This window comes from Oreochromis aureus, linkage group 23 (assembly GCF_013358895.1).
Source record: "Oreochromis aureus strain Israel breed Guangdong linkage group 23, ZZ_aureus, whole genome shotgun sequence".
In the NCBI taxonomy this organism is placed as follows: domain Eukaryota; kingdom Metazoa; phylum Chordata; class Actinopteri; order Cichliformes; family Cichlidae; genus Oreochromis; species Oreochromis aureus.
In genome coordinates this window covers 46108556-46136503 of record NC_052963.1, presented here as the reverse complement: position 1 = coordinate 46136503, position 27948 = coordinate 46108556, and the positions used below count along the sequence as shown (strand labels likewise).

The 27948-nt window shown below is 40.2% G+C and overlaps 2 protein-coding genes across 3 annotated transcripts; both read left to right on the top strand.

Annotated features, from left to right (window-relative positions):
* The first annotated feature begins 611 nt into the window (after positions 1–611).
* mfn1b (mitofusin 1b) lies at positions 612–26714 on the top strand. Of its 2 annotated transcripts, none has more exons than XM_031745249.2 (18): positions 612–760; positions 14199–14356; positions 14470–14605; positions 15333–15495; positions 16503–16627; positions 16709–16817; positions 18627–18734; positions 18846–18999; positions 19233–19300; positions 20725–20846; positions 21097–21223; positions 22565–22669; positions 23077–23179; positions 23811–24037; positions 24117–24287; positions 24955–25151; positions 25393–25527; positions 25754–26714. In XM_031745249.2, the coding sequence occupies exons 2-18, from the start codon at positions 14209–14211 to the stop codon at positions 25821–25823; spliced, it is 2268 nt and encodes a 755-aa protein (XP_031601109.1). In that variant the 5' UTR covers positions 612–760; positions 14199–14208; the 3' UTR covers positions 25824–26714. The 2 variants fall into 2 exon arrangements, with proteins under 2 accessions (XP_031601109.1, XP_031601099.1); XM_031745239.2 differs by lacking the exon at positions 612–760 and adding an exon at positions 13576–13789.
* On the top strand, positions 4448–12305 carry LOC120436215. Its single transcript, XM_039606782.1, has 15 exons — positions 4448–4926; positions 5472–5578; positions 5733–5804; positions 5960–6193; positions 6368–6474; positions 6579–6747; positions 7091–8126; positions 9377–9495; positions 9584–9706; positions 10371–10436; positions 10559–10647; positions 11316–11421; positions 11629–11734; positions 11883–11944; positions 12038–12305. The coding sequence occupies exons 1-15, from the start codon at positions 4806–4808 to the stop codon at positions 12128–12130; spliced, it is 2610 nt and encodes an 869-aa protein (XP_039462716.1). The 5' UTR covers positions 4448–4805; the 3' UTR covers positions 12131–12305.
* Positions 26715–27948: the final 1234 nt, after the last annotated feature.

Below are 27948 nucleotides of genomic sequence, written 5' to 3'. Positions count from 1 at the left end.
TATTTAAACCCTGAGCCTTCCTTCCTTCACAACAGTCTTCATGCCCCTCCACACCTCTCTCATGCTGTTCTGCTGGAGTTTCCACTCCAGCTTCCTCCTGTAATTGTCCTTAGCCTCTCTGATCTTGTCCTTTAGTAACACCTGGACCTTCCTCACCTCCTCTTTATTGCCCCCTCTGAAAGCCCTCTTCTTGTTGTTGAGGAGGGCTTTGATGTCCTTAGTCACCCACGGCTTGTTATTTGGGTAACCTGAGTTGAGTTACTGTCTTATTTTCATTTTTCAAAGGTTTTTACCTTTGGTTTCGTTTTAAATTTGATTTTAGTTTAATTTGGTGTTCATAACAGGTTTGCCGGGTTTGGTTCTTATTGTTTTCAGTTTCACAGTTTTTTTGTTTTACTTTCACTTCACTTTCACTAAATGCTTAGAAGGTTTTTGCAGAAACGTGCAGAGAGTCTGTCTTTTAAAGACTCTAAACAATCGTATATAGATATCCCGGACAGGCGTTTACAGTAAAGGAGAGCTCCGGGTCGGACACATTCTTTGCTCATTGATTGGCTGTTTCCGGACAACCGTTTCGTCACTTATCTCCGCCCCCTGTCCTGAGAATGGAGCTGACGCTGGAGGGGGCTGCGTCAAGTGGAAGAACAGGAAGTCTAGACACTTAAAGTTTGAAAATAAAAGAAAGCTTCTAATTGAACGGTCAGGACATTGACCGCTAAAGCGGTTTAAGAGAGAAACAATATCGACTCGATATACACAGGTAAGGATGACACGTTTAAGTTCTAAAAACAATGGCAGCGGTAAAACAGGAAAACACACGTAGTTCAACAGTAAATAAACTAAAGCGACATCAGTTAGCAGCGGTCACATTTACAGAAGGGGCTTTGGAGTTGACGTCACGCCGCAATGCATTGTGGGAGCGCGGCACCATTTTCGGGGTCTACGAATCAAAACGAACTACGATTACAAGATGCTTAAAAGCAGCTCAAAAGAGAATGGACTGTATAGAGACCGATTGCGTCCAGAGGCGAAGCGGCGGTACTTGCAGAAAATCGCGTGCATTGGAAATGTGGACCGGTATGAAACACAGCGGTGGAGTAGAAACCCTGAAGACCAACCGCTACTGACGTAGCCTGACATATTTTCGTACCTTATCTGTGGAGTCAGCGCTACAACTCGTCATTCAAACAAAGGTAAGTCAGCTCGAGTACTGCGAGTGAAATGCGTTTGATTTCCCTGCAAACATTCAGATTAGTGCAGCATAAATTCATTCATGAGGGTGAAATTACAGTGAGAACATGTGGAGGCTGTTAGGTGAATAACATAGTGAGTTCAGTGCATTGATGTGACATTGTCCTGAAGGATTTAGTTATTCTCTATGGTTAAAGAAACTGCAATGATTTATTCATATTTATTATAAATAATTCTAATTATACATCTTGCTTCAATATTTGTATCTTGTGTCACTAAAAATACATCTTTAGTTTTATACATTGATTAATGACCTGCAGAATCTCCTTATCATATTAAGTGATTCATAATTGTCACTTTATGCTTTCTCCATCTCTAAAGTGATGACATCCTTGCATTACATGCTTTAGGTTCATTTTCTGCAGGCAGGTTTCTGACAGAGAACAGGCAGATTTACCCTATAAAATGCAGCGTTCTATAGATGGACACATAAAGAAATGAAAAATGACATGTATGTGCTAACTTTCTAAACACTGTTACATTTATGATAAAGTAGATAAAACACATTTATGTCGGCCTTGGCTCATAGTTCTTGTCTTTAAATTAACTTTGTCTGTGTGTGTTTCAGGTGCTGCACTCTCAAAGACTGAATGAACCAGCATTGCAGCCATGGGTCACTGTGAGCATCACAGGGAAGGTTGAAGCCGCCCACTGCACCCGTGTGGCCGGAGTCGTGGAGACCTGCACCCATGTCGCTGCTCTTCTGTTTAATGTAGAAGCAACAGTGCGGATCTGTGGCACAAGGACTGTTACAGATGAACCTGCATACTGGGTTTTGCCTGGTAATATGACCAAGATACAGCCAGAGGTTGGCCATAAGAGACTTCTCCTCTTCAGCTGCCCAAAAAAAGGCTCTTGATCAAAACATAAACAGACCATCCGTAATGAAAGGTAAAAGGAGCCGTCCTCAAAAAAGAAAAATCCCACCTGCTACTGTGGAGGAGTTGTCACTGCTATAATGCCATAATGTTTTATCTAGGGGTCTAAATTTATGCCTGTAGTGCACTGCCATGTAAATTATTTGCATTTACTGAATATGTACTGACTGAGTACCACTGTTCAAAAGTTGAATAAAGAAACAAACTAAGTTTTGCCTCTTTTTTTATTATTAAAACCACTTTATAGAACATCACATCAGTTACAATGTAGAATCCATGTCATTTATAGTTTATAAAAGACAAAATGTTTACACAAAATCATGACAGTGTTTACATGATATCACCCACTACTAACATTATTTACTGTATCTTTTGAAAAAAAAAATACCACTATTTATACAGCAAAAGACTTAAGAATATTTAACAGGAGCAAGTTTCATTTTCCCTGGTTTTACTATAACACTGTTCAACAAACGCAGCAAACCTTCACCATCTTATCCAGAAGGGTCACCTCTTCACCCTCACATGGAAGAAGTAATCTGATTGGCATGGTGGTATGTTTGAAGCAGGTCCCTTATGTAGCACTGGAACCCAGTCACGATGTGTTTCATCCATTTCATAGGCTGGTTTGCTGCAATAATGCCAAATAATTAGAAACTCTATAAAGAGAAGGTAGTTCTGCAGAATCACTCAGTAGGATGTTTGTTCTAATTTGCTATGACCTCAGAGCGCATCGAAAATAAAACTAATAGGCTATAAAGAGTGATATGAACATATTTAGAACTTACAGGTGTTGTGCCAAAGTAGTTACCCCCGTCAAAAATTGTTTCCCCATCCACGAGAGCGCGCAAAGTAGGAGGAGCCACTTGCCCAGCTCCGTTCTGTACGCTACTTGTCACTGATCTGCAGTCGACGCAATAAAGAGTAAAAGCTGGAAAACGGCAGGCTCGATTAATTTAATATTAGTTTCGTGACATTGTAATGTGCCGTGTGGAAGACAATTTACATTAAACTGTACACTGAAATAACCTGCTGGGAATACTTTGTCTAGAAAAATACTTTGATACTATAATACTGTAAAACCAGACGCGATCATGGAAACACGTCGCTCTCCGGTGAATTTACACTCGGTTTACACTTTGTAGCGAAGCTATCACGAAGCAGTTTATTTGCAAAATCAATCACAGTATAACCAATAACTACAGTAACGTTGGAGAGGGTTTCTTCACAGCAAAAGTTATGGAGGGATACAGATTTTATCAGGCTGTGTGGCATCGGCTGCCAAAATGTGTGCCCCCCCATCTGTAATCCATATTGGCTTTGCTATCACAAAGGGTTTATTTGCAAAATAAGTCACAGTATAACCAATAAGTACAGTAACTTTGGAGAGGATTTCTCCTTCACAGCAAAAGTTATGGAGGGGTACAAAATTTATCAGGCTGTGTAGCATCGGCTGCCAAAATGTGTGCCCCCCCCATCTGTAATCCATATTGGCTTTGCTATCACAAAGGGTATATTTGCAAAATAAGTCACAGTATAACCAATATGTACAGTAACTTTGGAGACGATTTCTTCTTCACAGCAAAAGTTATGGAGGGATACAGATTTTATCAGGCTGTGTGGCATCGGCTGCCAAAATGTGTGCCCCCCCATCTGTAATCCATATTGGCTTTGCTATCACAAAGGGTTTATTTGCAAAATAAGTCACAGTATAACCAATAAGTACAGTAATTTTGGAGACGATTTCTCCTTCACAGCAAAAGTTATGGAGGGGTACAAAATTTATCAGGCTGTGTAGCATCGGCTGCCAAAATGTGTGCCCCCCCCCATCTTAAATCCATATTGGCTTTGCTATCTCAAAGGGTATATTTGCAAAATAAGTCACAGTATAACCAATATTTACAGTAACTTTGGAGAGGATTTCTTCTTCACAGCAAAAGTTATGGAGGGATACAGATTTTATCAGGCTGTGTGGCATCGGCTGCCAAAATGTGTTCCCCCCCCATCTGTAATCCATATTGGCTTTGCTATCACAAAGGGTTTATTTGCAAAATAAGTCACAGTATAACCAATAAGTACAGTAACTTTGGAGAGGATTTCTCCTTCACAGCAAAAGTTATGGAGGGGTACAAAATTTATCAGGCTGTGTAGCATCGGCTGCCAAAATGTGTGCCCCCCCCCATCTGTAATCCATATTGGCTTTGCTATCACAAAGGGTATATTTGCAAAATAAGTCACAGTATAACCAATATGTACAGTAACTTTGGAGAGGATTTCTTCTTCACAGCAAAAGTTATGGAGGGGTACAAAATTTATCAGGCTGTGTGGCATCGGCTGCCAAATTGTGTGCACCCCCCATCAATAATGCACATTGGCAGAGCTTTTCTTTGTAAATAAATAAAATTTAAAACAACATTTAAATATATATATATATATCGTCTTTGTAAGTCACAGGGCTTTTCAAAATTTTGCAAGTTAGTTTTGGCCAACCTTTCGTAGGCCTACTTGACTCCGACATTGTCAAATTTTTCCAAAATCTCTGGTCACGTGGGTTTTCCTCATCAATTATGCAAATTAGCTCACGTTGTGCGCACGAACCGAAAAACAGAGTGGCTCTGAACTAACTAGAAGATTACTTTACAATTTGTTTTCGAAAATAACAAACACCACAAGAGGATGGAACCAGACGAGTACAAGATTTTGGTTGCATATAAACTGAAAGGCGAGTATCCAGCGCTTTTCACGAAGAAAGAGAAGTTTCTTCTCCGAAGAAAAGCTGCTATTTACGACATTGAAGGTAATAACAGCAACTTCGTAGCGTTTATAAATGTCATCAATACATATATATTAACACATATACAATGGCATAATGCGTAGTCTTAATTTGCACTAACCGATTTAATTAGCTTGACCTTTCTTTGACCTAGTTAACCTCAGTTAATAGGCACATGGGCGTTTATTAAAGTAAAAGTTTTAAGGTTTGCTATTAAGTAGACAGCGTTAACTAAGAACTGTTTTCGTCCTTTTATAGCTTAACTACAATATATTACGTCGTAATTACTTTTGGAGTGGTATGTGCCACACCCTTTTACGCAGGTGTACCCACTGTTATGTCTTTATGTCTTTAAATTACATATGTGGAAAATTACTGACAGCAGGAAATGTGGAATTAAACTACTTTGAATTGATATTTGTATTAAAAATAACTCCATGATATCTGAAGGCCATTAGTTATAATGACTTTGCACATCCATCACTTTTTTTAGTATCACTAATACAGTCTTGTGTGTGGCATAATCTTTTTGGCTTCTGAAGCTGATGAGGCAAACACAATTTTTTCAGATTTTCATGCCAGTCCTACTGGGGCCCATTGCGGGCAAACAAAAACAAGAGAAGCCATTTCAAAGCGGTTCTACTGGCCAGGGATGTCAGTGGACATCAATAATTGGGTGGGTACTCCAAAACAAACTCTGTGTAATTCTACTACAGCTAACTTATTTTAAGAGGAACACAGCAATGTTTCTGTATCTCTCAAAATAAGTTATGTAAACCTTGATCATCAACTCTTGTGTTTCTTATTGAATTGCTTTTATTTTTGATTAGGTTTCCCAGTGTGCACTTTGCCAGGCAAGTGCTGCAACAATTAAAAAACCAGCGGAATACATTCCAATAAAGGTTAGTCATTGACCATAGCAAATAATCACATTTAATCAAACAATGTTTTCATTGCTTAGAAACCTACTGATTATATACTTGAAAAAATTATAACAGTAGACTAGCATTCTGTGTAATTTCAGTATTATTAACTTAACTATGATTTTGTTTTTAAGGTCTCTCAGCCATTTGAACTGGTTGGGATGGACCTTATTGGAAAACTTACTGAAACCAACAATGGACATCAATACATATGTGTTTTTATTGATTATTTTACAAAATGGCCACAAGCATACCCTTTAAAGTCAAAATCAGCCGGGGAAGTGACAAACTGTCTCATAAAATTTGTCCACCAGTTCGAAGCCCCCAAAAGGATTCTTACTGACCAAGGCAAAGAATTTGTCAATTCTGTAAGTACTTTAGTCTTTGGCAAAAATATGTGAACTCATATTTGAATAATTTTTGGAAAATGGTTCATTTTCTGTTCTTTATAAATCTATTTCTGAGATATTAGTATGACAGCTGTTTATTTAAATTCTTATTGTAATGTGCTTATAGTCAGTGTATATTACTTGGTTTTGCAGCTCAACAAAAGGGTTTGCGGATTGTTAAAAATTAAAAGAAGCCTCTGCTCCCCCTATCACCCACAAACAAATGGGCTGGTGGAGAAAATGAATGGCACCATCCAGAGGTATGGGGGTTCCCTTCAACCAAAACATGAATGTATGACATTAAACTATTAAAAAATGTAAATGATCTTTCATATGAATGTCTTCTATGTGCTTTGATTGTCAGAGCCCTGTGCAAAGTTGTTGGCGACCATCCAGAAATGTGGGATGAGTATCTGGATGCTGTAATGTTTGGAATCAGAACTAAAAAGCAAGTGACCACCAAATACTCACCTTATTACCTAATGTTTGGCAGAGAGGCTCGCTATCCTTCCGAAATCCCAGAAGAGTTCATGGTATGTCTTTCTGTCTGTGACAAACTACACAGAAATCCCACACAACAAAACTTTTTTAGTTTTTGAGGTGCAGGGAGATCATTTTCAATGGATGCTACGTCACCACCATAAAAGCACTACATCACTGAATATTTTTATGGATTGTTCAAACCCTCAATAACAGTTTTCTTCGTGTCCAGTCAATCCCAAGATACACTGAATCTTTGCCAGCAATACATTGTGTCTTAAAACCTTACCAAAGACACTTAATGTAAATTTTCACTGTATTTCTCAGTTCTTTTATGTATTATCTGTGTATCTTACACAAATTATAGTAATGATAGACATGTCTTTTGATTCAAAGGTTGATGAGAGTGTGGAAGACATTGTGGGGCAGGAGGAGCTGTCGGAAGACATTCAAAAGCACCAAAAGCTGTTGGAACTGGTGAAGGACAATGTGGTCAAAGCTCAGGAAAAAACAAAGGGCAAAATAAAAATGATGAAAAGAGATGTCGTCTTCAAAGTTGGTGACAAAGTTTTAAGAGCTAACATAAGAAGCCAGCAGAGGAAAGGGGGAAAACTTGAAGCAAACTTTTTAGGCCCTTACATTATTACAGCAATCCAAGGCAAAAGTGCAGATCTTCAGGATTCCAATGGGACAATAATTCCAAAAGTAAATATTGACCAACTAAAGTTAAGCAAAGACAGCATGCCAAGAGTGCCACACCGGGGTTCAAAGAAAACAGCAGCCACATTACTAACAGCACAACCAGGTCCAGCAGCACCAGTGGCGGTAGCACCACCACCACCTCCTCCTAGAGCTACTCAGGCTACAGCACCAATGGCATCACTTGCATCACTACCAGTTCAAACACAACATCCATCTCCAGTTCCACAAGGTATAGCAACAACGATATCAGATCCAGAGTCAGGAGCAACAGCACAGAAAGAGAACGAACCACCAGAACCAGCCACAAGTGCTACAGCACCAGAACACGCTACAGCTCTACAAACCAAATCCCAAACAGCAGCAGAGCCAGCCTCACAGACCATAACAGCAGACCCAGCCTCACAGACCATAACAGCAGACCCAGCCTCACAGACCACAACAGCAGACCCAGCCTCACAGACCATAACAGCAGACCCAGCCTCAAAGACCATAACAGCAGACCCAGCCTCACAGACCATAACAGCAGACCCAGCCTCACAGACCACAGCTCCAAATGCAACAACCACACAAGCCTCAGCTCCACAGATTACAGCCCAGCAATCTACAGCACAATCCATGGAAGCAACAGTTCCACTTGTGACACCAGCCCCAGCAACAGCCGCACAAGCTAGCCCTGCACCACCTCCAGCATCACCACCTCAAAGATACACTGAACCTGTTGCAGAGAAATGTAAATAAATATAAAAAAATTTTAAAATTGACTTTTATTCCTATGACAGTGTTTGTTTCAGTACTCTGTAGATCATGGCATAGCAAATTTTACACCTTTAAACAGATTTTTTAGGTATATTTCCTAAAAGATTCTTTAAATTCAAAAAAACCTTCATGGAGCAAAACAGTATAGAAAACTTGGGAAAGGATGTAAGCCACATGTGTAAAATTACACAAATGAAAAAGTGAGTCCTTCAAAACTGTGAATCTTTCTTTTGTTGTTGTGTAACCCAGAATGTTCATGATTGATATTGTACATCTGATGTACACTAAGAGTGAAAAGTTTGGACACACCTTCATTTTAATGTTGTTTCTTAATTTCCTTGTCTATTTTCTAGATTCATTGTTGATTAGAACTCGAGGCATCAAAACTATGAATGGACACATATGGAGCACTAACCCTAACACAAATGATGTAGTAAACCAAAAAGTATGAAAGAAACAAAAATATTTTTTATATCTTAGATTCTTCAAATTAGTCACCCTTTGCTTTGATCACTGCTTTGCGCACTCTAGGCCTTTTGTAAGGTGAGCTTCATGGGGTAGTCACCTAAGATGATTGTCACTGCATGAAAAGCATGAACACACGGAAAAACACTGAATGTGAAGGTGTGTCCCTAATTTTGACTAGTAGTGTATGTTCATCATTTTCTTCTTTTCTAAAATTGCTGTCATATATGCTGTTAGTGACATAGAATGCCCACTACAAGCAGTATATTAATGTTGTGATGATGACTGCCTGCCAGCAATAGTTCGAAAGATCAAATACTCTTTAAGATGCTGCTTTTAACAGCCCAGAAATTGACACTCTATTTTAAAGATAATAATAATAGTTTTGAAGGAGAAAAATAACATTTTTCCAGAAATGGTTATGTAATAGTAAAGGCCACAGGTGCAAGCTTTGAACATGACTATTTTAAAATCTATTCATGTAGCTTCAAGAAAAAACATAACTAAATTTTTTTGTTGTAATAGGTGTTTCTGCTGGAAAAAAGACTTGATAGGGGGCAAGAGCATTTCTATTGCTATGTATTTAAATTCCTTTACCCCCAAATAAAAGCAAATTTAAGTGCTCTCTTTTTTTCTACAAAATACAATGTTAAACCATGTGCCCATTTTATCAGCGTCTTAAAAGTATTTACTCTGAAATAAATTTTGATTTACATTTTGTCCTGCTGACTTATCTCTTTTTCTCATTACTTTTTGTAGATATAATGGATGCCTGGGCTGGAAAGAGTCCTCATGTTCTACTCTCAAAAATTGGTGCTTACAAATTATTCTACTGGGATATTCAACAAATTGGTCCGGACATGGAGTTGGAAAGTGAGGTACAGTGATCTTTACTGACAACAATGCAACTATCAGTGTTTTATTGCTTGACAACAGTTAAAAAATGTTTACATTTTGTATTCGCAGTCTATTAATGCATATCTTGCGATCATGGTGAGACAATGCAATCGCCATAATTCAGCAAAAGCAGCATTCATTGATTCATTTTCAATGACAGCCATTTGGAAGAGAAAAGCTCCAAGACTCAAGGTAGGTATCTCTAGAAAGAATCTTGTGTGTATTGTTTAAGTACCTCGGATCATATCCACATCCAGATTTAGATTGGATAACAGCTTATGGAGAAAGAATGAATTGAGACTGGGGTTTGTAGATGTGGATAGTTTATTAGACTTGCCAGTTCTCTTTTGTTCTCTGCTTGTCTGGTTTCCTCCTTATTTTGTACACACTCCAATCAATGCTGAGATTTGCAAACATTTGGGCTAATACCTCTTTTGAAATCATCAACACTGCTTCACCTCTTAAATAGGTACCTTTTTATTCTCAAGTGAATCATACGTCACTGTTAAAGAGGCTTAAGAAAGCACTAAACATTATTCTGCAGATGGTACAATGATCGCGTTGAAAATGAGTGAAAATGAACTCCATGTCCAAAGAAAATCCTTAGAAAGACCTTTATTAATCTTGGAGGAAGTAATGTGCAAAACCACTTATAAAAAATATAAGATAGTCCAGCTTCTTGCACAGTTTAAAGAAATGAGGGGTGAATCATGGCTGTCGCAGAGTACTATATAAGTGGATGATATATAATATATCATAAATTGCTTTAATAAAAAAGGACTCGAAACAACATGTTATTGCATTTCTTTTTTTTATGTCTGAAGTTAAGATTTTTATTCTTTTGTTTTAATTTAAGATCAAACCCATGGAGCATGAAGTGATTCTGGGAATTGTAAATGAACATCATCACTGGACATTAGTGGTAAAAAAAATAATTGCATGTACAATATCCATCAAATCAGTTTTATAAGAAAAATGCATGGCATGCAGATAATCTTAAATATTGAATTATTACATGTAATTCTCCACCCAATTTTATTGTAGGTCATTTACCCACAAGAAAAGAAGTCGCTGTATCTTGATCCACTCGGAGAAACTAAACAAGGTATCCAAAATTGTTTGGAATCAACAAGGTAAGGATAACTGCTCAAATTTATTTTGACCCTTTATTAAAGTCTTTGTTGCTGTTGTTATTTTTGTGTTTATTATGACAATTATAAGTATGATGTCAATCAAAAAAAAGTGGTACTCAGAATTAAAAAACTAGCAGCAACAGGTTTAAATTTTAGTGTTGGCCTTCTGATATTGTGGTGTTTTGGGTTAATTTTGCCTTTAAAGAGAAGTCTCCCCATGTTTCAATGTTTATTTGAGGACCTGATGTCTGTATGAGATGATGTTTTTATATTAGAAAATATAGCACGGGGATAATAATGTTTAGTAGTTGCATAAAGTGTTGTGGAGGTTTAGCAATAAAACATCAGACAAATGTCTAAAATAATTTCACATAGGTTATACATGTGTGAATTTCATCTTTGCTCTTCCTCCACATCTCTTGAAAGTGTACTGTGTAAGTGATTGATTTCTATATCATGGGAGGAAACAGGAAAATAAAAGCACAAAATGCGAAGTCTACACGAAAATGCGTTGTAGACTTTTAAAAAGTTATGATTTTAAAAAAACAGTGTGGTCAGTGTTCTTAACTTGATGTTCAACAGACACTTAAGCTCTCCATACTGTTCGCCTTTTTGTGTCACCAAAATTTAAAAAAATGTTATTTGTTTTTATTGTACTTGTCTTTCAGGGAATTCATGCGAAAAAAAGGATGCAACGTCTCAAGATGGACTTGTGACACAGTCAAACACCCAAAACAAGTGGACGCTGCCTCATGTGGAGTCTTTGCATTGAAAGTACGAGTCTTAACCGTAATGCATACACATACACGAGAATATTGAAAATGTTGTGTTGTAATAAATGTTAATAACAGGAAAAGGAATATAAGATAATTACACAAGAGAATAAAGAGATTGATTCACAGAAAAAAAATTTCTATAAAATAATTTTTATAAAAATAAATAATATTAGCCTATTTAGTCATCTTAGACTCTCTTTTTCAGTTTGCTGAAAAGATCTTGCGAAAAGAGTCAATAGACTTTCCGTCTACAAAAAAGGCCATAAACACACACAGGCTGCAAATTGCCACCACTCTCCTCCTAGAGACAGGTAACTCATTTTCCACCATTCAGTGTTCTGACATCATGAATATTTTCATCATGATGGCTGTAGAAACAAACCATATAGTTTTTTGAATGAAATAATAAGTGCAGTAGGTAGTATACTCTATGTGAAATTTTTTCACTTTTTAAAACAGATGACCTGACAAACATCTGTCATTTCTGCGGGGAAGAAGAGCATGAAACTGACAATAAATGGGTAATGACATCAAGAAAGACTGCTAAATGTTATGATCAATTCCCATAAATGAAATTTTAACATTGGGATTTGTATTATTTTTTTTTTTTACAGATTCAGTGTGAGAAGTGTTTGAGGTGGTTCCACCAGCTCTGCTTGAAAAGCCCACCACCAGAAGACGTGTTTATTTGTTTCGCATGTACATAGTTGACACTAAAGGTGCACAGCTAGTGTTCTTATGGCACACATTGTTGAGAACACACATATCTACATATATAGATGTAGATGTTAAATTAAGAAGTCTAAAAAAAGAAATTGGTCTCCAAAGTTTCTGTAGTTATTAGTTACACTGTAATTTATTTTGCAAATAAACTCTTTCGTGATAGCAACGCCAATGTGCATTATTGATGGGGGGGGGGCACACATTTTGGCAGCCGATGCTACACAGCCTGATAAATTTTGTACCCCTCCATAACTTTTGCTGTGAAGAAGAAATCCTCTCCAAAGTTACTGTACTTATTGGTTATACTGTGACTTATTTTGCAAATATACCCTTTGTGATAGCAAAGCCAATATGGATTACAGATGGGGGGGGGCACACATTTTGGCAGCCGATGCTACACAGCCTGATAAATTTTGTACCCCTCCATAACTTTTGCTGTGAAGAAGAAATCCTCTCCAAAGTTACTGTACTTATTGGTTATACTGTGACTTATTTTGCAAATATACCCTTTGTGATAGCAAAGCCAATATGGATTACAGATGGGGGGGCACACATTTTGGCAGCCGATGCCACACAGCCTGATAAAATCTGTATCCCTCCATAACTTTTGCTGTGAAGGAGAAATCGTCTCCAAAATTACTGTACTTATTGGTTATACTGTGATTTATTTTGCAAATATACCCTTTGTGATAGCAACGCCAATATGGATTACAGATGGGGGGGCACACATTTTGGCAGCCGATGCCACACAGCCTGATAAAATCTGTATCCCTCCATAACTTTTGCTGTGAAGAAACCCTCTCCAACGTTACTGTAGTTATTGGTTATACTGTGATTGATTTTGCAAATAAACTGCTTCGTGATAGCTTCGCTACAAAGTGTAAACCAAGTGTAAATTCACCGGAGAGCGACGTGTTTCCATGATCGCATCTGGTTTTACAGTATTATAGTATCAAAGTATTTTTCTAGACAAAGTATTCCCAGCAGGTTATTTCAGTGTACAGTTTAATGTAAATTGTCTTCCAGGCACATTACAATGTCACGAAACTAATATTAAATTAATCGAGCCTGCCGTTTTCCAGCTTTTACTCTTTATTGCGTCGACTGCAGATCAGTGACAAGTAGCGTACAGAACGGAGCTGGGCAAGTGGCTCCTCCTACTTTGCGCGCTCTCGTGGATGGGGAAACAATTTTTGACGGGGGTAACTACTTTGGCACAACACCGGTCGTGCAATCACACATTGCAGCCGACCACACAGCAAATACGAACCATGGCTGTTGTGTGTGCCTTTGCTCCCTTTTCACTTGCGCTAGACCCCCAAAATGGCGGATCGGGCCAAAATCCTTTCCACGCCCACCCCCGTGACATCACGCTCCAAAGCCCTTAGTAGTGTAAGTAGTAGTAAATGGTAAAAGTAGTAAGTAAGTGTTTCTGTGAAAGGGGCATTTTATTTTGAAAATTTGTTTCGGAAGCATACTTCTTCCTCTAAGTAACTTGGCGGTGTGACATTACAGTGAACACACGGGTTAGCCAGTCTGACAGCAATCAATCTTCCAGTAAGCAAAGGAAATCTCTGCATTATCCGCCCGGATCTATATTATTTGTGTTATGAGAAGAGGACGCGGGCTCTCTTTGGACAGCGGTGAGGAAAAAAAGTAGCGCCGGGGCTAATGCTAGCTTACGGCTGCCTGTAACATGACCTAGCTTAATCTGTTAGCACTCACCATGACAGATTTTCAAGTGTTACAGCTGCTAATAACTAACCGAGAAAAGCCGGGCATATGCGTGTACAGCTACCTATCTGAACACCGTGTGTAGGAATGTGTAGGAAGATGCACGGCGTCACTGCTAACTCTTGTTCGATAACTTCGCTAAAAACATTTTTAATAAACAATCCATCTTCCATCCACTGCAGTTTGATACTTTAAAGTTATGTAACTGTAATATTAAGATGAACAGAAGTGATTCGACTCGATCCAAACTGTGTTTGCGGTGTTGTTCGTGTCCGCTGATACGAGTGTGTTTGTCCTTGCTGACACCTCCGGCTTCAGATTGACCAGCATGGCTGCAGCGCCTCCACTCAGACGGACAGACTCGGCCCGGGGCGAGTTTTCCCCTCTCAAACACTTTGTTGTGGCCAAGAAGACGATAAGCGATGTGTTTGAGCAGCTACTCCACTACGTAAAGGAGACTTCAGAGTTTGTGGAAGGTGAGAGAAGTTTGCCTGGGAGCTTCTAACACCGACTTCTTGTCAATCAGGAATGTTGGTGCAGGAGGCGCACAGCACTTGGTTTTCTTCATGCTGTGTTTTTGTGCTGACAGACATCAGCGGGAATAAAGCTTTGGAGAACATCACAACTCAGGATCAGAAGGAGCAGATTAAGGGATATACAGACAAACTGGCTGTCATCAAGGAGGTGCTGGCACGCAGGCACATGAAAGTGGCCTTTTTTGGCAGGTTAGTCTACCTGTTGACCAGACTTTTTTTTTTTTTTTATTTAACGACTTTATTGTCATTAAAGTTTTTGTTATTAGTTTACTTCAGTGATGTGTTTGTGAGATTTAAGAAGATCAGAACGGATATTACAATATAAACGGTGCATTTGTGAAGAAAGTGGACTCACTCTCGGGGAGACATCTTAAGTCTTGCTAAAGAAGTCTTTTTATTTTTATTTCAGTGTAATCAGATGTTTTCACATCTAGTTTTACTTTTTATGTTAACTTTCGTTGAACTTTAATAACCATGCTTTACACATGCTCTACCAAAAGCAGTGCTATTCTTAAATGGTATTTTCCAGAGCGGGGTTTTCGTTGTGACGCTCTCAGTCGTGAGAATGTTAAAGCGCTCTTTTCCCTGTCGTGCCGATAGGCGTGTCTTTACTTTCATTTTCTTTAACTATGAGTCACGTGCCTCGAGTAGTTACCTGACCGTGAAACTAATGTGTCACAGCAAAACAAGCAATTCAGTCAGATGGCAATAAATTGCACCATACAGCAGCTGGACTAGCTGAAAATAACAGGAACTTTGTACGTAACACTTTCATTTCTTTATGAGTTTTTAAACTTATGAGCACACTGAGCAACAACAGGCCTCACTTGCAAATGAGACCTCGAGTCTCAGTGGGACCGCCTCTGTGAATACAGGTTAAATAAGTAAGTAAAAAAAATCTGTTTGTTGATCTTAGGACCAGTAATGGTAAAAGCACAGTGATTAATGCCATGCTGAGGGATCGAGTGCTGCCAAGTGGTATTGGCCACACAACCAACTGCTTCTTGAGTGTGGAGGGCACCGATGATGATAAGGCCTACCTCAAGACAGACGGCTCAGATGAAAAGAAGAGTGTCAAGGTAAGTTTAACTCAGAGGCAGCAGAACGTTTTTGGAAGTTTGCGAGCTCTGTCTAGTAATTATGTGCGCCTGATCCCCTCCAGAGAAACTGAGAACAAAGTTTACGTGAACACACGCACCAGAATGCCACCGTGGTCGTTAATCAGACCATCTGTTCACGCTGCTTGCCGCTCTTTCTACTCATACTATATGTCCTTATCCTTGTTGTTTGTGTTTTGCTATTAAAACACCAGTTATAATGGGACTGAAGTTTTTCACAGTTGCAGAACAAATGTAGCGGTTGAGTAGCTAAATGGACTGGTTCTTATATGGCGCTTTCACACTAGCACTTATTTCTGTGTAAGTGCTTTCTGTCTAACTTCACACACATTCATACTCCAATGTGTCTGCGAGCATGCAGAGTGGAGCAGCCAGGGACTGAACCACAAACCTTTCAGGTAGTCGATGGCTTGCTCTACCTCCTGAGCTACAGCCACGTAAATAGTCAGTCGAATGCAAACTGAACTGGGCAAAGGCTGAACTTGTAGCCATGTAAGAACATGTGACATGAAGGCAGGATGTTTAATGCAGTGTCAGGTGTCTGAAATTTAAAGGAGACTCTACAGTCTTGTTTACTGTGTGGAGCTGAGCAGCTTCATCTCACCTTCCTGATAATCAGTCTGGTGTTTTTACGTGTTAATAACTGAAGTGATTAAAGTGAGGTGGGTTTCCAAGTGGTAAATTTGCTCATATTTATGAATAATGCGCTTCTACTCAAATCAAGCACTCGGAGCACTTTTCACTACAAGCCACTTTTCTTCCAGTCATACAGACCTAAGGTGCTTTGTTAATACACTCTCTCACACTCTGATGGATTCTTTGGGACAATTCAGGGTTCAAACCAGCTCCCTTTGGTGGTTTTTAACACAATTTGGTAGCTGCAAAATGTGCTAAAATTTTCATTTGCATTACCATAAACTTTTTGTGTAAATATTCCTAACATCAGTGGATTTCCTCCCCGTCTGCAGACTGTGAACCAGCTGGCTCACGCACTTCTCATGGATGAAAGCCTGGATGCCGGCTGCCTGGTTCGTGTCTTCTGGCCAAAGACGAAATGTGCTCTGCTGCGAGACGACCTGGTGCTTGTAGACAGGTAACAGGATCAGATCTTCGCATCTGAAAAGTCCACCTATCTCGTACGTTTGGTGTATTTGACCTCCCTTCTGACTTCCAGCCCTGGCACAGACGTCACGTTACAGCTGGACAGCTGGATTGACAAGTTTTGCCTGGATGCTGATGTTTTTGTGCTGGTGGCAAACTCGGAGTCTACACTCATGAACACGGTAAAGTGTCTCACACACATCAAGCTCATGTTTGGCTGCTGTCCTGATGTCATTCTGTTTCAATAATTAGTTGCAGCAGCACTTTCATGCGTAGATAGAGAATAACCTGAGCTGGGGAAAAGGCCGGAAAACGTTTTAAATCATCGAAACAGCTCCGTGGGTGAGCACCACTCACTTAAGGTTTGATCAAAGAAATTCCCTCATTGTCAAAGGAGTTTGCAAAGAAAAGTGTCTGGACTTCTTTAAGTTGCTTGAAGATGTTTCACCTCTCATCCGAGAAGCTTCTTCAGTTCTAAGGTCAAATGGCCGAGAGTCCCAGATTTAAACCCAGTGGGAGTTTCCCCCCAAAGAGGGACAAAGGACCCCCTGGTGATCCTCTAATCACATGAGCCAAGGTGTGAAAGCAGGTGTGGGACCTAATCAGCCAGGGTTTCGGGTGAGCTCATTGTGAAACCTGGCCCCACCTTGTCATGTGAATTCCTGAGGTCAGATGGCCCAGGATGGCCCCATCTGTGATGGTTTGAAAGAGGAGTGAAAGAGGCCATCTATGTCCACTGTGAGCGACCATCTTTGAACAGAGGCGGTGGTTTACGACACCAACTGTCTGCCATCTATAATCCAGTTTTGAGTTCCCTCCCCAGACGCCTTAACGCCCACTCACATCCTGGGCCATCTGACCTCAGGAATTCACATGACAAGGTGGGGCCAGGTTTCACAATGAGCTCACCCGAAACCCTGGCTGATTAAGTCCCACACCCGCTTTCACACCTTGGCTCATGTGATTAGAGGATCACCAGGGGGTCCTTTGTCCCTCTTTGGGGGGATACTCCCACTGGGTTTAAATCTGGGACTCTTGGCCATTTGACCTTAGAACTGAAGAAGCTTCTCGGATGAGAGGTGAAACGTCTTCAAGCAACTTAAAGAAGTCCAGACGCTTTTCTTTGCAAACTCCTTTGACTATGATGACCTGGATGACTGAGAACCTTCACAGACAAATTCCCTCATTGTTCCCGTTTTTAATCCAGCTCTGAATTTTGTCATCGTATTGCCAGCACCTGTCATCTTGGCTTATCTGATCTGTCTAGTCAGCTTTTTTCAGATTGCCTATATGCTCATGTCAGTCATTAAAACCATTATTAGGCTTGTTAGTTACTGATATTTTATCTGCTCTTTCTTTGTCAGTTACTTGTTTAAATGTATATTAATGCATATATCGATAGCTATTAGATGATAGAGTCGCTGTGTCCGTCGGCCCGTTGTCACCCATCATTGCTCTATAAGCCTCTGAGTTTTCATTGAAGTGGATGGTGGCACAGCAGTTTGACTCCAATTTTCCAGTTCCATTAGTCACATGTGAGTGCCAGAGGGGCCAGTGTGGATGTTTTCTATGCTGTGCAGATAAGAGTGCAACCAGCCAGTGTTTATGTCCAACCACAAACAGGCCCCACTCTTGTTTCTGTCTGCACATTCATGCAGCATGAAGCTAAACACAGCCAGTCACAGAGATCTTTAATGCAGCTGCAGCTCTTAAAGGCAAAGCAGACTTGCATTCCACTCTGGGCTCTTCTGTAGATATAAATGGAGGATTTATGTAAATAACTTAGATGGCTGAGTAGCAAACATAAAGCTACCATTTCTGCATAAGTGTGCAAACCGTGAGGATTTTTACCCCTGCAGACTGCACCCTGTCAAATCAAACAGGAGCTTTCTTTTGGAAAGAAAGAAGTGACGTTTGAAATAATGCTTTCTGTCTTTACTTTTCTGCACTACTCAGACTGTCCTTTAACACCCGCACTTCTTTGCTTTTAGGAAAAGCACTTTTTCCACAAAGTGAATGAGCGTCTTTCAAAGCCGAACATCTTCATCCTCAACAATCGCTGGGACGCCTCAGCAAATGAACCAGAATACATGGAGGACGTGAGTATGGGATTGCTGTGTCATCAGCCTCCAATGAAAGAGATTGTTACTTTGAGAATACATAATGTAAAAAACCTCTCATACGTGAAGGTGGCGTGTCTTCTTTTTCAGGTGAGGAAGCAGCACACAGACCGTTGTGTGAACTTCTTGGTGGACGAGCTCAAAGTTTTGGACCGTGATAAGGCACCCAACCACATTTTCTTTGTCTCTGCAAAAGAGGTGCTCAATTCCCGTATGCAGCGTGCACAAGGCATGCCTGAAACAGGTGAGGATACAGGGAAGGTCGGGCTAACGAAGTGTACTACCCAGATTTCATACACGTCCATTCACCAGTGTTACGCAGAAGCCTTGATATCAATATAAAGCAGAACTATGAACGAATATTAAATTAGAGGTTTAGATGTTTACATCCGATGTGAGTCAAAGTATAGTACGCATGCATTTTTGCAGTCATGTTCAGAACTTTGATCTTTCTAATGTGATTAAATTGTCCAACAGGTGGCGCTCTTGCTGAGGGCTTCCAGGAGAGACTGAAGGAGTTTCAGTGCTTTGAAAGGAGGTTTGAGGTGTGTTTGTGTGCGTTTAGGAAAACGGATACATTGAAGCTTATATTCCAATGTTTACTAACAAACTGAGTGTTGGATGGATGTTTTAGTCATTACAAATATAGGATTCAAAGAAACGTTAGGTTGCATGGATGCCTGCTGAGAGTTGCAGTTAGCGCATCGTCAGAAATTACAGCTGAAGAAAGAAGGAAACTCACCGCTAAGCTAACTGAGATCGTTTCCTCATTCATTGTGAGCAGGAGAAGAAAAGAGTGGCTGCTCTACAAGAACTAGAACTTAGCTTGTTGCATAAGTCTGCTAACATTTGAGGAATAAATAAGAAATCTTCAGATGTTCATTTGCCAGCTGAAAGTAGTGGTAGTAGTAGTCTGTGTGTGTTTTGATGTTTTTTAAAAAACAAGAGTCAGCGTGGGTCTTTCTTCGAGCAGTAACAGCTGACAGAAGAGGTCAGCTGCTCAGACTTTGACTCCCACAGGGCCGTCCACTCGCTGCGCCTTTTTACATCAACCTGCGTCTTCATTGCTGAAATCTAGATTCACTTAGGTGAGGGCATCCGTTTGTTTAGTTCAACCTTTTTTCATTGAGTTTTCTATTGCTGTTTTTTTTTATTTTTTTTTATTTTGCATCTTATTGTGGTATTTTGGTTTTTGTTGTATTTTACTGTATAGATCCTGGGAATAAATGCACATAGAATAAGAGACATTTGGCTTCACTGGCAGCTTGGTCTGGCTGTTGGGGTTGTTAGTGATGGATGCTGGAACATCAGATTAGATCCAACATAGGAAAATGTTAAAGTAGGCAATTAGCAAGTTAGCATACACTTCTCCTCCTCCTTTACACCTGAAATAGCCCAATAAAGGAGGAATTGTTTGGAAGAGAGCATATCAGACAAATTATCATACGGCTGGAAAAGGGGAAACAAAAAGAGCTCTGTGAGAAAAACAAAGAAAGCACAGTTCTGATAAAGTAGATCTACTATATCGTTAGAGAGCTGCTTCTGTCAGGGTCAGGAATCTGTTTCCAGTAAGTCATCGCAATACTCTTTACTTAACTTAAAATGAAGAACAGCTACTTTCAATCCCAACATGACATAAAATTCCTACTTATCTATGTTGCACTTCCTCCTTCACTCTGTTGCGTTTGTGTTTAAATTCACTTTATATGTTGATTTTTATTTCTTAATTTTGTTGTGAGATCACCAACACACTACTGTGACCAAATGTGGGCTGTGTGACACAAGATATGCACTCTGCTGCTGTCGTTTCCATACCTGTGTTTCCATTTCTTTTCTTCTTCCTTTAAGTCAAACGTAGCAGGTGTTTATCTTGTTCTACATTCGTCCCTGGTGGCGTGCAAGTTCCTGCACGGCGTCCAGCAGCAGCCACAGTAAATGTCACAGTAACCTGTGTGTTATGGCCTCGCAGGAGTGTATCTCGCAGTCAGCAGTGAAAACAAAGTTTGAGCAGCACACTATCAGGGCCAAGCAGATCACAGAACAAGTCAAGAGCATAATGGATGCCATCCACATCGAGGCCGCGGAGAAGAGGTGAGCACCCACTACGTTTTCTTTACTCATAATGTCTGATCTTCCTCCAGCTGAAGGGTTTCTAGAGATAAAACATCAGCATGCTGAAAAATTATGTGGTAATTTGAGTTGTCAACACGTTTTTTGGGGGGGATTTTTTTGCTTCTTTCTGCTGTGCAGGTCTAATCAACATTTTACTGTCAAGTTATTTACCTGCTAGTTTGCATGTATGACAGCATTTCCTGTTTCGGGGGGCGGGGGGGGTCTTCAGAGTGGCGGCACTGGAGGACAGAGAGTATCAGATGGATCGGCTGGAGTTTGTCAAGAATCAACTCAACCTGCTAGTCGATGAAGTTAAAAAGAAGATCAAGGCAATCAGTGAGGACGTGGAGTCCAAGGTAACACTGACAAAAGGAGAAATGGATTTGTTTCTGTCCTGAAGGATCTCCAACCTCAGATATTTACTTTGTGTTTACACTAACACATGCAGTGCTAATTATCTGCTGATCAGTTAGGTGTTTCATCTGATCATAGTTTTTAAGGAGCCAGATATTACTATATATCAGCTAAGAGGGTTTTTTTCTGCTTATAAAACAGATTTCTCATTTATTTATTAACTTGTTCACGCTGTCTGCTTTGATTGACAAACATGTTGCCAACAGCAGACGGCAGGGTGCCCTCTGGTGGCCAAATTATGCAACATCAACACCTGATTGAAGGGTATTCCACCTGTCTCTTCTTTAGATCAGCTGAGAAATTTATCAGATGTTATAAATGCCAGTAGGTCAGCAAATATTATATCAATCAATCAATCAATTTATTTGTAAGCAACATTTAAAAACCACACAGGCTGACCAAAGTGCTGTACATAGAAACAAAAGTAACAAGTAGAACAAACACAGAGAACAGAGAGAATAAAACACAAACTCGGTCACAATTAAAAGCTAGAGAGTAAAAATGTGTTTTCAGACAGGTTTTAAAAATGTTCTAATCTGAAGAGGCAGACTGATCCAAAGTTTGGGCACAGCAGTCACAAAGGCCTGGTCTCCTCTGTGTTTAGCCTGCTTCTAAGATCAGTCAGAAGCAACTTATCAGCTGACCTGAGAGATCCTTTAGTTAAAAGGTCAGAGAGGTATGACAGAGCTAATCCATTTAGAGACTTAAAAACAAGCAATAACATCTTAAAATCAATTCTACAATGCACTGGAAGCTAGTGTAAACGAGCCTGGAGAGAGATGGTCGTGCTTACGAGTGCCTGTCAGGAGTCGGGCTGCAGCATCCTGAACTAGCTGAAGACGAGAGAGCAGAGCCTGGCTGGTACCAAAATAGAGACTATTACAGTCGTCAAGCCTGGATGAAATAAACGCATGGATCACTTTCTCAGAGTCAGCAGATGACAAAATGTTCTTAGTTTTTGCAATTATATCAATAATATCGGCTCAGCGATGACTTGATCAGGATTCAAAGACAAATAAGATGGAACGACCCATTTTTAACATTTTATTTGAACTAACTGATTAACAGAGCTTTTGTCTGTTTCCTTTCTCCTTTAAATGAAAGTGTTAACTGAATTACCTCTATATGCAAAAATGAAACTCTGTAATTGTTTTTTTTTTCTTCTTTATTTTGCTGATATTGAAATTGGAAAAACTTCTTGATGCCTGGACAGAAACCAGAGGAAGCTCCATTGTGTGTCATTGACGAGTTCAGCTTGAGCTCCCATGTTGTGTTTTATCCAGGTTTCCACCGCCATGGGGGAGGAGATCTGTCGCCTTCATTTAATTGTTGATGAGTTCCACAGTGACTTCCACCCCTCACCTCAGGTCCTCAAAATTTACAAGTCTGTAAGTAAAGGCAACATAAAAACACCTCAGACGAAATAAAAGCTAATAAAATGATGTTCGGCTTAGACAGCGTTGCTGTAAGGGTCAACAATCGATGCTCATTAAAGTTGTCTGCTACACATTCAGTCACCAAGCAGATAAACTGCCTGTACATGCTACTTGATGAAGTTTCTCTCTACTACGCTGTGTACTACACACATTTACTTTAACTTTGTGTACTTTTATCTGACAGGCATCTATTTCCTTCCTCTGAAAGCAGCTAGCATCTGCTAGCTTTAGCACTACAGTGTTCCAGTTTCAGTTTTAGTGCAATAACAGATGCCAAGTCTGCATAAACACTGTGACAGGGCCATGCGTGCGAAGATCCTTTTTTCCATCTGACCTCTGACCCCTGTTGCTGTTGGCAGGAGCTGCTGGCTCACGTGGAGGAGGGGATGGGCAAGAATTTGGCTTTCCGCTGCTCCAATGCTGTCAACGCCTCTGTTCAGTCCACCCAGGAATACATGATAGGTAATTCACGTAACATGGATGTTAAGTAATAAGAGCTCCTTTGCAATGTTGCAATATAAAAGCTGAAGTCGTTAATGCAATGTCTAAAACTTTTCTGAAAATGGTTTCATCTCTTAAGAAATGGACATTTTTTTTATTAGAAAATGGCTTCAGGCCAGCATTTCTTTTCGCTCCATCACTCATTCGCAGCATTGCTGAACTTGGTCAGAATCTTTTTGCCTTCAGGCTGATGTCTGCTATACCCAGATCACTGCTATATTTACCCTCCTTGCTGAATGCCGTCATTCCATGCCCCATTATGCGACAAATGTGTCACTGTCATGCACGCATGCAAGCTGTGCTCGGTGACAGTGATGTTGAAAAGGTGTTAATGTGCCCTCTGATGAAAAGACTTCAGGAGCCGTTATACAGATCGGTTTCTCTTCTTCCTTGTAAGGATAAGTGCAGAAAAGCAGTGTCGGAATCCAGAACACAAATGTGTCATATTTGGTTCTAAACTAGCCCAGCAGGTCCCTAAAGTTATACCAGCTCCAAATGTGTCCAAATGTGAATGTCCTCATTTCGAAGGGCTGCCCACCTAGTGTGCAAATATACCTTCTCTTCATTTTATGCTGGGGTTCTCCCTTTCCAGAGAGCATGCTCCCTCTGCTTCCCTCTTCAACCCAGAGCCAAGTGTCCATGCTGATGAACAGCAGGAAGTTTGACATGAGTTACGACCTAAACTGCGCCACACTTTGCAGCGACTTCCAGGAAGACATCGAGTTTAAGTTTTCGCTGGGCTGGAAAGCATTAGTCCACCGCTTCCTGGGATCTGCCAATGCAGAGAGAGCTCTTAGACTGGTGGACCAGAACTTTCAGGTGCGCACCAATCAAGAATTATTATTGTAATGAGACTTTTTCACACCCTATTCTGAAAAACTCTGGTGTCATTCCTTAGACACCTCGCCCAGCACTGCCTCAGACCCAAACACCCTCCTCCTCAGCGCCCCCCACAACCGTGGCAGTGCCCAACGAGCAGACAGCCCTCATGACCCAGGAGGACCTGGTAGTAGCCATCGCTTCCCTCAATTCCCGCACTTCAATGGGCATACTGGTCGTTGGAGGAGTGGTATGTTGTGTCTGAGGTCGTTTTTAATTCCAACATATGAAATATGGTGTGTGAGTGAGGAAGACAATAAATCCATTTTTTTTTATGTAGCACATTTAAAACAAAAGTGATTTACAATAAAAAGAAGAAGGAAAAAAATAGAAGAAGCTGCTCTTAACCACAGCACTGGTTTCACTGTCAAAGATGTTTGAACCTGTTTTAATAAAAGGAGCTCGAGAACCCAGGTCTCATTTTAACCTCTCAGTTAATAGTGGACAGTCAAACAATATGAACTCTGATTGGATGTATTTAACTGTAAGAAACTGTTTGACATTGAGTTTTTATTTGATGCACTCCCTGAGCTTTGTTATGGACCAGGGCGTTCCAATATTCAGAAATCAAAAGTAATATAAAGTTTAGCTAAATGTCCAAAACGGTGTCCAACGAAATTCAGGCCTTGTTTGCCACCACTGAACTAGCATGTTAATAATAGGAAGTTTCCTATTAAAAATGGTTGATATTTGTTGCATTGTAGCTCAAAAGGATTGTTTAGATGACCGTCTTTGTAAACCTATAGAGAGAAGAGTAGTATTTGCAAATACACAGCGCTGAACTCGACATGTTTAATGTAAGCTTCCACCACTGAAACAGCAAAATACGCATGCTTCACCTGCCTACTCTCTCTCAGGTGTGGAGAACCGTTGGCTGGAGGCTGATCGCCCTGTCAGCCTCTCTCTATGGCCTGCTGTACCTATACGAGAGACTCACTTGGACCACGAAGGCAAAGGAGCGCGCTCTGAAGCGGCAGTTTGTGGACTATGCATCCGATAAAATGCAGCTCATGGTCAGCCTTACGAGTGCAAACTGTAGCAAACAAGTCCAACAGTAAGTGTGCTGCCTTTCATATTATCTGTCTGTCCAGTGAGCTGACGGTGTGTACTGTGGACCATCTAATAATAATTCCTGCAACTTGCTCTTCTGTGTGCATGAATAGGTTATAGCCTCGTGGTTTTTGCTTCCCTCCTCCTGCCTCCTTTCCTAATTTAAACCTACACAGCTCAGCCCCGCCCTCTGTAACAGAGCTAAATAAATAAGCAGTGCCACACTGTGCCCTCTGTGTTACCAGGGAGATGGCAACAACCTTTGCTAGGCTCTGTCAGCAGGTGGACCAGACGCAGAAAGAGCTGGAGGCAGAAATCCGTCAACTGACAGCGAAGATCGATCAGCTGGAGAGCATCCAGAGCCGCTCCAAGAGCCTGCGGTCAGTCCAGCTCCTTCTCTTATCGAGAATAACGGGAAAAGTACAGTGTCTGTCTGGGAATTTATCAGGAACCAGTGTGGGGAACGTTAACATCTCAGATCAAATGAATGATAACAGTAATTGAAAACGTATAGTTGAGTTCTACATGACAGATATCACAAAATGTTATCTCAAACCAAGAAGGTAACAAGTCATGTATTTATTTTTTTATACACGATGTATGCAGACATAAAGCCACTGACCTGGAGAAACAGCTGGAGGAGTTCAACAAGCAGTATTTGCAGCCTGAGCAGTGAAGATCCTGTTCTTCATCGCTCGACAGTTCAGCTCTCACGGAGCCAGTCATTCCTCAGTCCGGTGCCACGTCACTGCAAGATCGCGTAAACTACAGCCGAGGTTTATGCGCCGATGTTTTGATAATCAGCTTCTCAATTATTCATTTATAATTTTTTTGGTACCCCGGGAACAGTTTTCAATCTGAATAGCCACAATTTTTTTCCCCTTCTTTTTTTTTTAATTTTCTAGATTTGACTGTTAATCTTTAAAAAAAATTTAAAAAAAAAGATGATTATTAATGTTCTTCATGATTAGCAGAGAGACAAGCAAAGGCCCAGACACAACAGGGTCTGCTGTGTGTCAGGCTCTTTAAAAAGCAGTGAACACACCTCAAAACACACCTGCCTGTAACACAGAGTCCTGTGCAGATACGCTCCATGGGTCACTGTTATCCTGGTCGGCGTGCACACCACCGGTCGGGTGCTGTATTTGGACACTAATGTGCTTCTGACTGTGAATATTTCAATAACCTCTATGGAGCAAATGAAGTTGGTCTGTACGACTGTACGTGCATCTGTTTGGTCACATCTACACTGTGTAAAAGCAAATTAATTTAATAATGAAAGAAAATGTTTTCACAGTTACAGGAAGCTCAGTAAATTCACTCAATCATTTGAGTACGAATGAAAAGCTGAAGCCTTGTCTTCTATTTTGTAATACTCCAAACTGTATAGAACAACAACTTTCCATATATATATAAATATATATATATATATATCTATATATATATATTTTATTTATACCCATTACCTGATGATGACTACACCAGTGTGCACTTTGTAACTTTTTTTCCTCAAATGTGTCCTGAAGTATGTGTAGATTTTCATTAAAACTGCAACGATATAAAACGAGATTTTGTGCGTTTCTTTTTGGACACTTACAGAGATGAATGAATGGCGTGAAGTTGACAATTACATGCAGTCTGCCGCTGATAATATGACTAGTGACTGTAAAATTAACAGCATCAAATCTGTGGCTGTCTACATGCACAGAAATCTCCAGCCAAAACTACATCAATTTGAAAGACGAATCTGTCACTGAATTAGGAGGCTGGTTTGGTGTGACTAGAGCCATAAAAGCGACACAAAAAAAACAGCGTGGCATATGAACTGTGCAGGATTTTTTTTTCTTTTAAGGACGGAGGTTCTCCGAGTATGTTTGCAGTTCCCTAAGAATACAGACTCATTTTATTTTTATGGTTTATAGCTTGATGACTTGATTCATTTGTTAGCAAGACATTTGCTACGAGTCTCCACAGCAGCTCCTGACGAAGGCACCTGCGGGTTGTTTTAACTTCTAAGTAAATAACAAACAAATGACTCGTATATAAAAAGAGCTGACTCCTGACACTGACTGACTTCTGTGTGCAGATGTGTTGCACATTTATATGGGCAGGAAAGTTAGCGTGCCTGTGAGTTTGCACTGTGTATTTGTTTGCAAAGACCATCCATGTTTTCTTGGTTAAAAGCTTTTTATTGGTTACAATAATTCATGGCAACGTATCAGTATCACCAAGCCACTGTACAAATACAAAAAAAAGGTCTGGTGTGAAAAAAGACTATAAAAATTATTCCATAACAAGTGATTATAATTTCACACAATAGCACTGTAAGAGAATTATCATGGCACCAAGTCCCTGGTCTTTACTGGCTTAAAACATAAAAACAATAAATAAAAATCAAACGAAGGAAGTTTCAGAACAGTAAGTCAAAGTAGATTCGAAGGGCAGTGCGTTTTCTTGTGATCGTGCGGTGGCGGCGGTGGTCCTGTAATGCTAATGGGGAATACTTTTCCCTCCTATGAGCGACTTTCAGAAACAACTTTTTCATTTTCTGATGAACTTGCACGGCCTTTGTCAAAAATACTGCGAATGTGTGCAGCAGTGACATTTACACGCCTGCACTGGGGTTCAACATCTGCACCGCACGCGCCAAAGCTGCTGAAAAACGACAGCGTGCAGTCAAGTCCACTTCAATAATGAACATACTGGAGTTTTTGGTACTTTTGGACTCTACAAGTATCAAATAAAGACATCATGTAGGGCTGAGGGGATGAACTGGAAAAGACTTCAGGTAAATACAACAG